Source organism: Ursus arctos, unplaced genomic scaffold, assembly GCF_023065955.2.
Source record: "Ursus arctos isolate Adak ecotype North America unplaced genomic scaffold, UrsArc2.0 scaffold_10, whole genome shotgun sequence".
Lineage (NCBI taxonomy): Eukaryota > Metazoa > Chordata > Mammalia > Carnivora > Ursidae > Ursus > Ursus arctos.
The window spans coordinates 72,664,901-72,677,025 of record NW_026622764.1 but is presented as its reverse complement, the minus strand read 5'-3'; the positions used below and the strand labels follow the sequence as shown (position 1 = coordinate 72,677,025).

Genomic DNA, 12,125 nt, shown 5'->3' with positions numbered 1-12,125 from the left:
AAACAGGTGTGATTATATTGGAAAGGAAAATGATAGTAAACAAATGGAAGTGGCCGGAATAAGGAGAATGTTCACTGTGGCTGGTCTGGGAGGCTGGACGGTGGGAATGACAGGAGAATGCGCACTGGTGAGAGAAGGTGCATCTGACAGTTGGCAAGGGACAAGAAAATAGTTGGCTAGAATGGAAGAACAACAAAACCATTTTCAACCCATGGTCCAGAGGATGAGCATTATGGTTAAATACTCATTAGCCCAAGGTTAATTCGGGAGAAGGGAGTTTGCTCTCGAAGGCAAAGTAAGATTTGGCTGAATTGCTGCTCATGAAACTTGAACCGTCCGGCTTTCAGCATCGTCAGCTCTGAGCCTGTTGGAATTTGCAGAACATCAAAGTGGGGTCTGAGGCAGCTGCTGCTAGCTCAGCGTCTAAGAAATTCCTTATGACACTGCCAAGCTCGTGGAGGGAGAGGGTCACCTGCCTTGACAGATTTCAGTGTTGCTGGAATGGTTTCATTTTGAGGAAAGATTCCTGCTACCTGCAAATTGGTAGACAGGCATCCAGATTCTAGAAATCTTCATCTTTCCCGGCTTATTAAATCCAGAGTGATTAACAGTAGAACGACCTTTCGGATCCCATCTGCTGTGTGTAAATTGGGCAGGTTCAACTTCGACTGTACTTCAGGTGAACCTCTGATCTGTGAGCAGACAGATGACCATTTCCCGAGCTCTAGGGTGGCATGTCTGTGGTGTTTACATGATTTTGTTTAAAAAGCTGGGAATGCAAAGGCAAGTGCTGAGCTTGCTGATAAGAAATGTAGGGTTCCCAGTACAGCACAGGTGAGGGACAGGTGAGTGAGTGGCGTGGTTATGGCAACAGTCAGTAGCTGCACTTGCTCACTTTGGCTGTAAATCGTGTGTGTTTTTAATTGTGAAGGAAAATAATATTGTAGAACATGTATGAAAACCTGGAAATAGATTTTTTTCATATTAATGCCTAACAGGCAAATTCTAATGAAGGATTTTGGAATGTTCTGTATCTTTCTGGGAATGAAACTCCCGGTCCCAACTCCCTATGCCCCTCATAACAGCTAAGTCCATTGTAACTTTCAGTAATTGGTTTTTTATTAAAATAAGAGACTGCAGTATAAATTTTAGCGACTGGGCTAAATAGGCATTAACAGGCCCTGGGATCCAACCACAATTTGTAACATCGTTCCTTTGGGAAAATAGATTCTAAGTGCCCAATAACTAACTTACAAATAGACTTTTGAATCATAGTCCATTTGAGAATAAGGAACTGTTTGTGATAGTAATACCTTCGATTGGCTTGCTTGAGAACTGCACAGAAGGGACCTATATTCTGCCACACATGTGCAGTGAACCCAGCTAGTCTGGGTTTGATCAAAGATTATTGCTGAGTGGGCACTGGAAGCCAAGGAATTAAAACCAAAGTAGAGGCTGGAGACAAGTCAAGGGTGGAGTTAGGAGGATGGATTTGGAGAGGTTTTAGTGGTGAGGAAGGTTTTCAGTCTCACAGGCAAAGGTGTGATTCTGTGCAAATGAAGTGAGAGGAGAACAGGATGGTTCAGGTAGGAACAGAGGTGAGGAATAGAGAACGTTGCAAGCAAAAGGAGTAGGATATGAGGAGTAAGAAGGATCAACTGGAAAACAAACTCTTAACTACAGAGAGCAAACTTGAGAGTTGCTGGAGGGGAAGTGGGGGGGGGGTGAAGGAAATAGGTGATGGGGATTAAGGAGAACACTTGTGATGAGCACCGGCTGTTGTATCTGAGTGATGAATCATCCGGTTCTACACCTGAAATTAATATTATACAAATGTTAACTAACTGGAATTTAAATAAAAACTTGGGGGAAAAAAAAGGAAAGGAAAATGTAATGCAAAATGTCCCAGGAAGGCTGAATGGCCCACATGGTAACTTAGTAACGTTTGGTGCTCTCTTTGCAACTGGACAGCATGACTGCCATGTTTCTAACAGTCTGTAGTTCAGCACAGCCTTGGGGCATCATTCACTCCCGCGGGCATCTCCTGCTGCAAGACGCCTCTGCTGCCCTCCCACCCCGCCCATGTATTAGCAGTCTTCTCTTCCATGTTCAGTACGACACATGTATCTGTTGTGCAGTTAGTACATTTTATTAGACAATAAACACGAAAGCAGTTATTGCGCGCTCAGTCTGTGTGCCCTCACATTGTCTTGGGCACAAGCCGCGTGTTTTCATCTCCGTTATCCATTATGCCAAGAGTTGTAGTGCTGCATCATCAGTGGGCTCAAGGAGTTGGCTTTTGTCTTTGCTCAGTCCGCTATACAGAAATACCATAGACGGGGTGGCTTCCACAACACAAATCTATTCCTCGTGGTTCTGAAGGCTGGGAAGTCTAAGATCAAGGTGACGGCAGATCCATTGTCTGACAAGGGCTCTCTTCCTGGGGTATGGACTGGCTGTGTGCATGCTGTGTCCTCCTGTGGCTGGAGGGGCAGAGAAAGGGAGAGAAGGAAGAAACTCTCTGGTAGCTTCCTGTAAGAGCACTAATCTCATTCTGAGTGCTTCTCCCCTGTGACCTAATGACCTCCCAAAGGCTCTACCGCCAAATACTCTTCCACTGGGGATTAGGGTTTCAATGTCTGCATTTTCGGGGGATACGAACATTCTGTCCATAGCACTTTGCGTGGTTCAACCTGAAAATATTTCAACTTAGTATCATCCGTGTTCCCCAGGCCACTGTGGGCATAGGAAGCTCTCAGGAAGATGGGCCATGTGGGTGACTCTGTGTCCCTGCCTGCCGCTGTTGAAACTCCAGCTCCCTTTCAGGTCCTTCCCTACACAATTGATTGACTGACTATGTGGGGAAGGGGAAGATTGTCTATGTCTCAGTAATCACATTTCTGCTATTCACAGTCCCAGTGCTGGGCACCCTCCCTGCTCGTGCCCCAGAGCCTCACACACCAACAGGCAGTCAGCTGCCAACACTCGGCTGAGGAAGAAGGGTTCAGTCTGTCTTTCTCAGTGGACCAGAAATACCCCCATGTGGAGAAAGTACCCTTCATAATATTACTAACTGATGCATATCTTCATTTGTACTGTGCCCCCTTACAAAGACGCCACAGGCAGGGGTCTCCTTATCTCAGAGATTCGTATTCTTCAACCTTTTCCTCCATAAGTCCATGCGGAGGGGGCGGCAACGGGAGTAACAGACACTGGGCTAGACGGTCCCTCTACGACAGTATTGGCATGTTGACCATGGAAAAGATCAGCATAGCTTGCCTCATCCCTTTTAGTAAAATATTTCCCAGGAGGTTTTTCTGTCCACCACAGACCGACCCCTGGCAAACACACTCCTCAGAATTGCCCAGACTTGTCTGAGCTCCCCGGTGAGCACACCCAGGCTGCCACACCGGGATTTCCCTGAGTGGGTGGGATTTTTTCTACCCAGATTCTAAAGGGCAGGCTGTTTGTACAGATAAGGTAAACATAGATGTTTTGTTTGAGATTCAGAATTATGCAACTAATTAAGAGTGAAAAAGTATAAAGTTTCCTTTATTTTTACTAAAAGTCAACTTTTATTCTTAGGACACTCTTCCATCAATTATGCTTCTGTTATTACATTGACAAAGAAGGCATTGTCAGTGATGGCATTTAGTCACCACCTGAAGTAGCACCACTGTGTATTTTCCTAGATGTAGGAAATTCTTAGTGCATAAATAGTAACCAGAGGAAGAATGGGCTTCATTGAGTGCTTATTATGTGCCAAGCTGAGTGTTAAGCAGGTGGTACCGATTAGTTCATTTGTTCGTAACAAAAGTGCTATGAGGTACTTATTCTTAGCTCTGTTTTACACTTAAGAAGACTATGGACTCTGAGAAACAAACTGAGGGCTTCAGAGGGGAAGAGGGTGGGGGAAGGGGATAGGCTGGTGATGTGTAGTAAGGAGGGCACATATTGCATGGTGCACTGGGTGTTATACGCAACTAATGAATCATGGAACTTTACATCAGAAACCAGAGATGTACTGTATGGTGACTAACATAATATAATAAAAAATATTATTTAAAAAAAAAGAATTGCTGTTGAAAGAGGCTAAGTGATTTGCCCAAGGTCACAGACGTATTAAGTAGAGGGTTGGGAGAAGACCCTGGGACATCTGACCACAGAACGGAGCTCTAGACCACAATTATGCCTCAAACACTTTCTGATAAGTGTTGTCTCAAGTGTCTTGTTGAGAATGAAAACTGAGCAGTAAGACAATAGCAGTTGGACCTTGCTTTGTGATGGTAGCTGATCCTCGGTTTAACTAGAGATAGAAAGATTCCTGTCCATTCGACATACTTCTTCAAGATGGTAATTTATGTTATCAGGGGCGTAAATTATATGTAAGTGTAGTTTAATAACCAAAGGTTGTCCTGACAGAATAATTTCAGCAGACTTTGTGCTCCCCTGATCAACTTAAACCACATTTTTTTATTATGAACTAAAAATTTCATTCTTATATTTGAACCAGATATCCTAGTCATAGTCATAAATTCATTGGGAAGTCAGACATACTTTTTTTTTTTTAAAATCCAAAGAAAGATTCTGTGCTTTAATTGAATCTGATTAAGACATCACACCAAGGCACTTGTTTAGGCTGGTAGTAGTGTCCTAAAAAGTGCTGGTTTTTTTAAATTTTTTTTTTAAGATTTTATTTTTATTTATTCGACAGAGATAGAGACAGCCAGCGAGAGAGGTAACACAAGCAGGGGGAGTGGGAGAGGAAGAAGCAGGCTCATAGCAGAAGAGCCTGATGTGGGGCTCGATCCCAGATCGCTGGGATCACGCCCTGAGCCGAAGGCAGACGCCCAACCGCTGTGCCACCCAGGCGCCCCAAAAAGTGCTGTTTTAAAATGTTTAATTTGATTAGATATTTTCTGTAACATGAAAAAATGATCAGTTTGTGTCTTCTTCTGATGACCCATGGAAAGAAGTGTTTTAATCTGAAGATCTCAGCAGAGGATAGAAATTAATCTTTTGTGTATATCCCCTAATACCTTTTGGAGGGTTTAAAGATTGTCTTTGCAAACTGAGAAATATTTGCCATTTAGGTTTTAACAATTTTATCTTTTGGAAAAAAAAATCACACATTTGTTTATATGGTGTTTCCTGTTCTAGAGGCACCAAGAATAATATATATGTAGTATAAAGGAGGAGGGAGAAAAAGTCATAAGAACCTTAGCAATGAAAGTTCCAGTGGAAAAGAATTTGAATATTCTAGTTCAGCCTAGAATGCAACCAGAGTAGGTTATTGTAAATATCAAATGTAAATATCTTTAAAGGGGATGTTTTCACCCATAAAACAGACTTAGCAGGCAGTTCAGTGGAATTTTAATGTGCATTTATATACACTCACATCAAATTGAACTCTGTATGCTTTACATTAGAATGGGCATGTTCTCACTTTAAGGAAATTTTGATTTTTTTCTTAAGTTCTGTTTTTGATCTATGGAACACACAAAATCATGACCCCCCCCTCTTGTTTCAGGCAACAAGGGCAGCCATTACGCAGCACTGCACTGACCTTGGGAATCTGTTGGGCAAGGAGAACGACGTGGCCCTCATCATCGATGGCCACACACTGAAGTATGCGCTGTCCTTTGAAGTCAGGAGAAGCTTCCTGGATTTGGCACTCTCCTGCAAAGCGGTCATATGCTGCAGGTAGGCATGCACGGGCTGTGCGTGGTTCACATTCCAACATGGCTATCTCCTGTGCTTTTATTAAAGAAGACTGCGTGGAAATTATAGGGGTCAAGTTTCATTTAAAAAGCCAGCAAAATAAAAATACTAGTTTAACTGTCCATTCACAGATTTGCGGAGAAGCAGTTAGTGGTTTTTACAGTTTGGTTTATTGCCTTCTGAGAAGATAAAAGAAGAGTCAGGGTCTCTCTCCTGGGAGATTAATGGGAATAAGTCTGCCACGAGCCGGTGTGGGACGTGAGAAGAGCCCTACGTACTTGGGTCCTTGGTTTTGGATATCCGAGTTCAGCTTCCAAGACTTGTGGGATATATACAGTGGCTATTTCTAGTCAGTCAGTAAGGAACTTTGGTTGGGTCCATGCTATTCCAATTTTTATGTCAGGATCTAACCAGACAACTTCGTTGGTTTTTTTTTTTTTTAAGTTTTTATTTTAATTCCGACTACTTAACATACGGTGTTATATTAGTTTCCGCTGAAGAAGTCCTGTTGTTCTTTCATGAAATCTGGGAAGGTGTTTGAAGGTGGGCATTGCTACATTCCATTGACTACTGGCTATGTGAGGTCCAGTTCTGATAGTCAAGATTTGAGAGTCAGAATTATAAAGAAAATAAACTACTAGAAAGATGTGCAGCACCACCCTGATTGTGCAGCAAACAACTTGAAAGGTGAGAGGAGAGCTGCTCATTTCTGAAAACACTGTGCTTAGGCATTACCTGGTACATGGTTAAATGCACAATCCATATCATTGCATTAATAATCTCATTTATGCTTGCTCTTATATTTTACGGTTACACAGTTTTTATACATTGTCTTCTTGGGTATTTTGTCAGAAGTCAGTTATCAGGATGCTTTTAAATTCCTCCTGCATTAATCCTTTAAGAACGCCTGTTGGGGATTCGATCATGGTCTGTTCGGAATAATGGCTGTCACATTGACAAGATGGTCTTGCTGCTTCTGCCTTATTAAAAGTCTCTAGTGACATCATCTCCTATGCCTCTCTACCCAGACCTCTCATGACACTGCCTGTTTGGGATGGCCCATAAGTCTGGGGGAAAGCTATTAGGAAAGTCTCTCCCTTGTCTCCCCAACCTTGCCCCCCACTCCCAGTGGTTCGTATCTGAGACCAAACAATTTGTTGCTGTTTCCCCATGAATACATCTCCCTACTCAGAACCCTGAGCTGTCTTCACATGATGCTAGTTCTCTCTCATTTTATCCTGCTCTCTTGATTCCTCTCTGTAATTTGGGACATGTCATCAAAGGTCAAGGAGAGCTGGGGTGGCAGCTGGTGGAGGCTCCATGATAGAAGGGAATGTAGGTGTTGCGTTCTGGTTGTTGGATGTTCAAGAACCTCGGGGTGAGGAACAAATTCAAATGTGTTTGAAACAGTGAAGAGAACTTGGTGTTATGTCTAAGTCAGGGAACTTGGTACAGCTAAAAGGGAACTGGGATAGTGAGGAATGACCAGAGTATCTGGAAATGAAAGGCCATGCTTCCTGGTTTTATGATCATCTCTCTCTCTCTCTCTCTCTATCTCTATCTCTTTTCTCTCAATCTCAACTTAATTGAGATATAATTCACCTATCATACAATTCACCCATTTAGTGTATAGTTCAATGGCTTTTAGTATATTCAGAGAGTTTTGTAACCATCACCACAACCAATTTTAGTATATTTTAATCACCCAAAAAGAAACCCTCTTATCTATTATTAATCAGTCCCCATCCTCCTTCACCCTCCCCCAACCTCCCTCAGTGCTAAACAACCACAAATCTGCTTTCGTGTCTGTAAGGATTTGCCAATTTGGGACATTTCATGTGAATGCAGCTATATAAGATGTGGTCTTTTTCTGATTTCTTTCACTTAGCATATGTTTTCAAGGTTCATCCACGTTGTAGAATAGATCAGTACTTCATTCCTTTTCCCAGCTGAATAATATTCTATTGTATGGCTAATGGATATACCATTGTTAGTCATCCGTCTTGATTTGCATTTGGGTTGTTTATACTTTTTGACCAGAGTAATGCTGCTATGAGGATTCATGTGCAAGTTTTTGTATGGACATCTGTTTTCATTTCTCTTGGGTATATACTGAGGAGTAGAAATGCTGGGTCAGCTGGTAAGTCCACGCTTAATGTCTTGAAGAACCATCAGAGTGGGTTCCAAAGTGGCTACACCCTTTTATATTCCCACCAGCACATCCACATCCAACCATCAGTTATTATCTGCCTTTTTCATTGTTTGGCCTAGTGGTTGTAAAGTGGTATCTCATAGTTTTGATTGCATTTCCCTGATGGTTAATGATGTTGAGCATCTTTTCATATGCTTATTGGCCATTTGTATATATTCTCTGGAGAAAGGTCTGTTCAAGTCCATTTTTAAATTGGATTGTTTGTCTTTTCGTTATTGAGTTGTAAGCATTCTTTATGTACGCTGAATACAAGTACCTTATCAGAAATATGGTTTACAAATGTTTTCTCCCATTCTATTGGCTGTCTTTTCGTCTTCTTGAAAGTATTGTTGACAGCATAAAAGATTTTAATTTTGATGAAGTCCAATGTATCTGTTTATTCTTTTACCCTGTGCTTCGGTGTCCTGTCTAATGGCTCCCTTTGTTAAGTAGCTGATATTGTGCTTTCTTTCCTGGGCTCTATTTGGGCCGTTTAACTCAGGGACATGCAAATGGCAAGAAGGGGAGGAATTGTGGTGAAATCTTCTTTTCTTGTAATTTCTTCTTTGTGTCTGTGTTATAAAGCTGCTGAGTAGGTCCGTGATTTCTGTGAGGTCCTTAGCACTGGGGGATGTCACTGTCCCACCCTGAGCCAGAAGTCATGACGAGGGAGTCCCTCTCTCTGCCAGCTGTGAGTTGGTCAAGGGACCATCACCCTGACTTGTTGGTGAGGAGAAACAAGCAACAAGAAACAACACGGAAAAGTCTGGTAAACTGTAAATCAAGGCAAACGTGCTCTCACTTCATGGTTTTTCAAAGGGAAATCAAAACGAGACCGTTTGGATTCTCCGGGGAGAGCAGGAATGCCTTCAAGGCTTTACAGGAACACGTTCTTTGCTTGCCAGGTGCTTGATACTAAAGAAAAACATCTTTTTCCCCTTCTTTCTTTGGCTGCTTTCAGAGGGCTTTGTGTGTCACATAAAGCTGTGCACTCAAAGACTTCCCAGGAAGGAGTTCAAACTGGAATTGGCACAGAAAGAGGAAATTTCAAATTAAATACTGTTACTGTCTACAGAATAGAAGCACTAATTGAAAAAAGGAATCTAGGATAGTGTACTAGTTTACCGCTCCAGGAGACATTTCTTGGCTGGTCTCATACTCAAAATTAAAAAAAAAAACAAAAACCCAACACATACTTTTTTTTTTTTTAAATAAAAGCACTCGTGTACTTCAGATGTTGCTTACTATTCATTGAGAATTTAAACCTAAGTTGAATTTAATATGACTTCAAACATAAGGTTGACCTTAATTCTCACTTTTCATCTTTAAAATGCAATCATTGTAAAGGTTACCCTTTTCTCTAATAATAGAAGAAAATAATTTCTTTCGGAAAATAACTTCAGTGAAATCATGAAGCACTGTCGGCCATCGATATTGATTCGGAGACCAGTGAATGTTTTATAAAAACTGATAAATACTTTTAAGCTAAAATAATGTTTTAGGCAGAAAATGGGGCAAATAATGTAAGAATTTGTGAAATATTTTGCTGGCATTAGACCAAACAATTTAGCTAATTGTATATTATTATACCCAAATATTTTCCATGTAGTTAGAATCCTAGAAAGGTCATGAAAAGGTCAGCCAAACAGGTACAGGTCAGTACTGTACTGTGGCTTACTGTTGTAGCTGCCAGGGACAGCGCCACATTGTTCGTTGAGGGAGAAACTTGTTGGTCTAATAACATTTTTGTGGTAGGCTTGATATCTGTCCTGTATGTTTCTGGGTGTCATGGAATAATGAATAAGAGTATGTTACACTACTCGCCTCTCTTCAACTTTGCATCTCATGTGGGCCTCAACTCCTTGAAAGCAGGGCTTCAGTGAAGCCAGGAGATCCCCAGATGCCAGTGACCTCCATCTTGCCATATGCAACAGACTCTCAATTTCTTTCTTGACTCCTCCTCAGCAGCTGATGTCAGTGGCTCCCCCCACTGGATTTGCCTCTATTTCTGTGACACCTCTTTTTCCTCCTACATATGTCTCTTCCTTATGGGATCTTTTCAGCAGCCTTTGAAATGTTATTTCCAAGGTTTCGCCTTTGGCCTTATCGTATTCCCACCCATCTCTTCTCCCTGGTGCATTCCATTATTCTCATGATTTCATTTACCTTCCATATTAGTGATTCTCAACTCCAGGTTTACACTGAATCACCAAGAGAACTTAAACAATTTGTTCTCCTCAGAAATTTAAAAATGGGAGTATCATAGGACCCAGCAATCCCACTGCTAGGTGTCAACCCACAGATTAAAAATGGGTAATCAGACAAAAACTTGCATGGTCATGTTCATAGCAGCACGATTCACAACAGCCAAAAGGCGGAAACAACCCAAGTGTCCATTAACGGATGAATGGGTAAACAAAGTGTGGTATATCCATACAGTGGGATATTATTTGGACACAAAGAGGAGAAGGCACAGATACACATGCTACAATATGGATGAAGCTCAAACACATACCTAGTGAAAGGAGCTGTCATAAAAGACTATGTATTAATATGATTCCATTAATAAAATAATCAGAGTAAGTCCATACAGACAGAAGGCAGGTTAGTGGTTTCCAGGGGCTGAGGGAGGAGGAATGGGGAGTGACTGTTTAATGGGTGCAGGGTTTCCTTCTGGGATGATGGAAGTGTTTTAGAAGTAGATAAAGGCGGTGGTTGCACAACATTGTGAATATACTAGATGCCACTGAGATGATATACTTTAAAATGGCTAGTTTTATGTGATTTGAACTTTATCTTAAAAAAAAAAAAAAAGAAATGAGGGGCTCAGCCGGTTAAGCGTCTGCCTTCGGCTCAGGTCATGATCCCAGGGTCCTGGGATAGAGTCCCGCGTGGAGCTCCTTGCTCAGCAAGGAGCCTGCTTCTCCCTCTCCCTCTGCCACTCCTCCTGCTTGTGCTCTTTCTGTCAAAAAAAAAAATCTTAAGAAAAAAACAAATGAATAAAATAATTCATCCATGTAAATGAAATGTTTGTTGAATGAACAAAACGAAAAGTTGAATGAAAGTTTCATTCTTTTGAATGAAATCTTTATGGAAAGAAACAAAAAAGATGGATTCCCAGGCCCTACCCCAGGACAATTAAATCATTTTAGAACTCTAGGGATTATACAACCCCTGGTTGATTCTAATGGGTATTCGGGGTTGAGAATAGATGGCTTCCCCAATCCGTCGGCATGTCCAGCATGACCCATTTCTAGAGCCGCAGATCTGTAGCTCCACCCACATCTGAGACTTTTTCACACTGACATTCTTTTGACACCTTAAATTCAAAATGTATGAACCGAATTAGTCATAACACCCTCATCTGTGCACCTCCTCATTCCTTCTGGTCTTCTCTACTGGTTTTCTGAATTTACTGTCTCACATGATGGTACCGTGTGCCTCTCAGCTGCCAGAGCCTTTTGGTAGCATAAGAGGCATGATTTTGATTTAAGGAAACTGTAAGAGACTAAATCATATGAGCTAATTATTATATTGAGTCAGAAATTGCACTGTCTAGGGGCGCCTGGGTGGCACAGCGGTTAAGCGTCTGCCTTCGGCTCAGGGCGTGATCCCGGCGTTATGGGATCGAGCCCCACATCAGGCTCTTCCGCTATGAGCCTGCTTCTTCCTCTCCCACTCCCCCTGCTTGTGTTCCCTCTCTCGTTCCCTGTCTCTATCTCTGTCAAATAAATAAATAAAATCTTTAAAAAAAAAAAGAAATTGCACTGTCTTAATTTGTTGATCCTTGGTAAATATTATCTTTGTTTTTATAAGTGAAGAAATAAAGGCCTCAGGACAATTACACTGTCTCACCTAGTAGTAATGGAGGCATTGTCTCTTTATCCTAGATATGAGCAGCACAAGGCTGTGGCAGTTAATTTATAGTCAAGTGTTTATTACTGTTAGTACTTGAGTTTTATATGAAGTTTTTGCTTTTAACATATTTTTCAAACTGTAGATTTTGGTTAAACCTGTTTAGCGTGTAGGATCTGCTTTTCTCCAAGAAGTCCTGTAGAAAATGTGTAAACCATTTTTTATACGTTCAAGAAGGGGTTCTCTGTTCTCTCTTCCTGGTGTCCTTGGAACTACCATCTTTCATGTTTTCTCATTTTTCCTTTTTCTTTGAAGTTCTTTAGTTTTGTCAAAATGTAGATAAATTTTATAGGCACAG

The 12,125-nt window shown here is 41.5% G+C and overlaps 1 protein-coding gene across 1 annotated transcript in view; it reads left to right on the top strand.

The window, feature by feature from the left end:
* The window catches only part of ATP8A2 (ATPase phospholipid transporting 8A2), a 479,733-nt gene that overhangs the window by 186,192 nt on the left and 281,416 nt on the right, over positions 1-12,125 (top strand). The window contains exon 24 of the mRNA XM_026493019.4: positions 5,531-5,703. Coding sequence (XP_026348804.2) covers positions 5,531-5,703 — 173 coding nt within the window. The remainder of the gene's footprint in view (positions 1-5,530; positions 5,704-12,125) is intronic.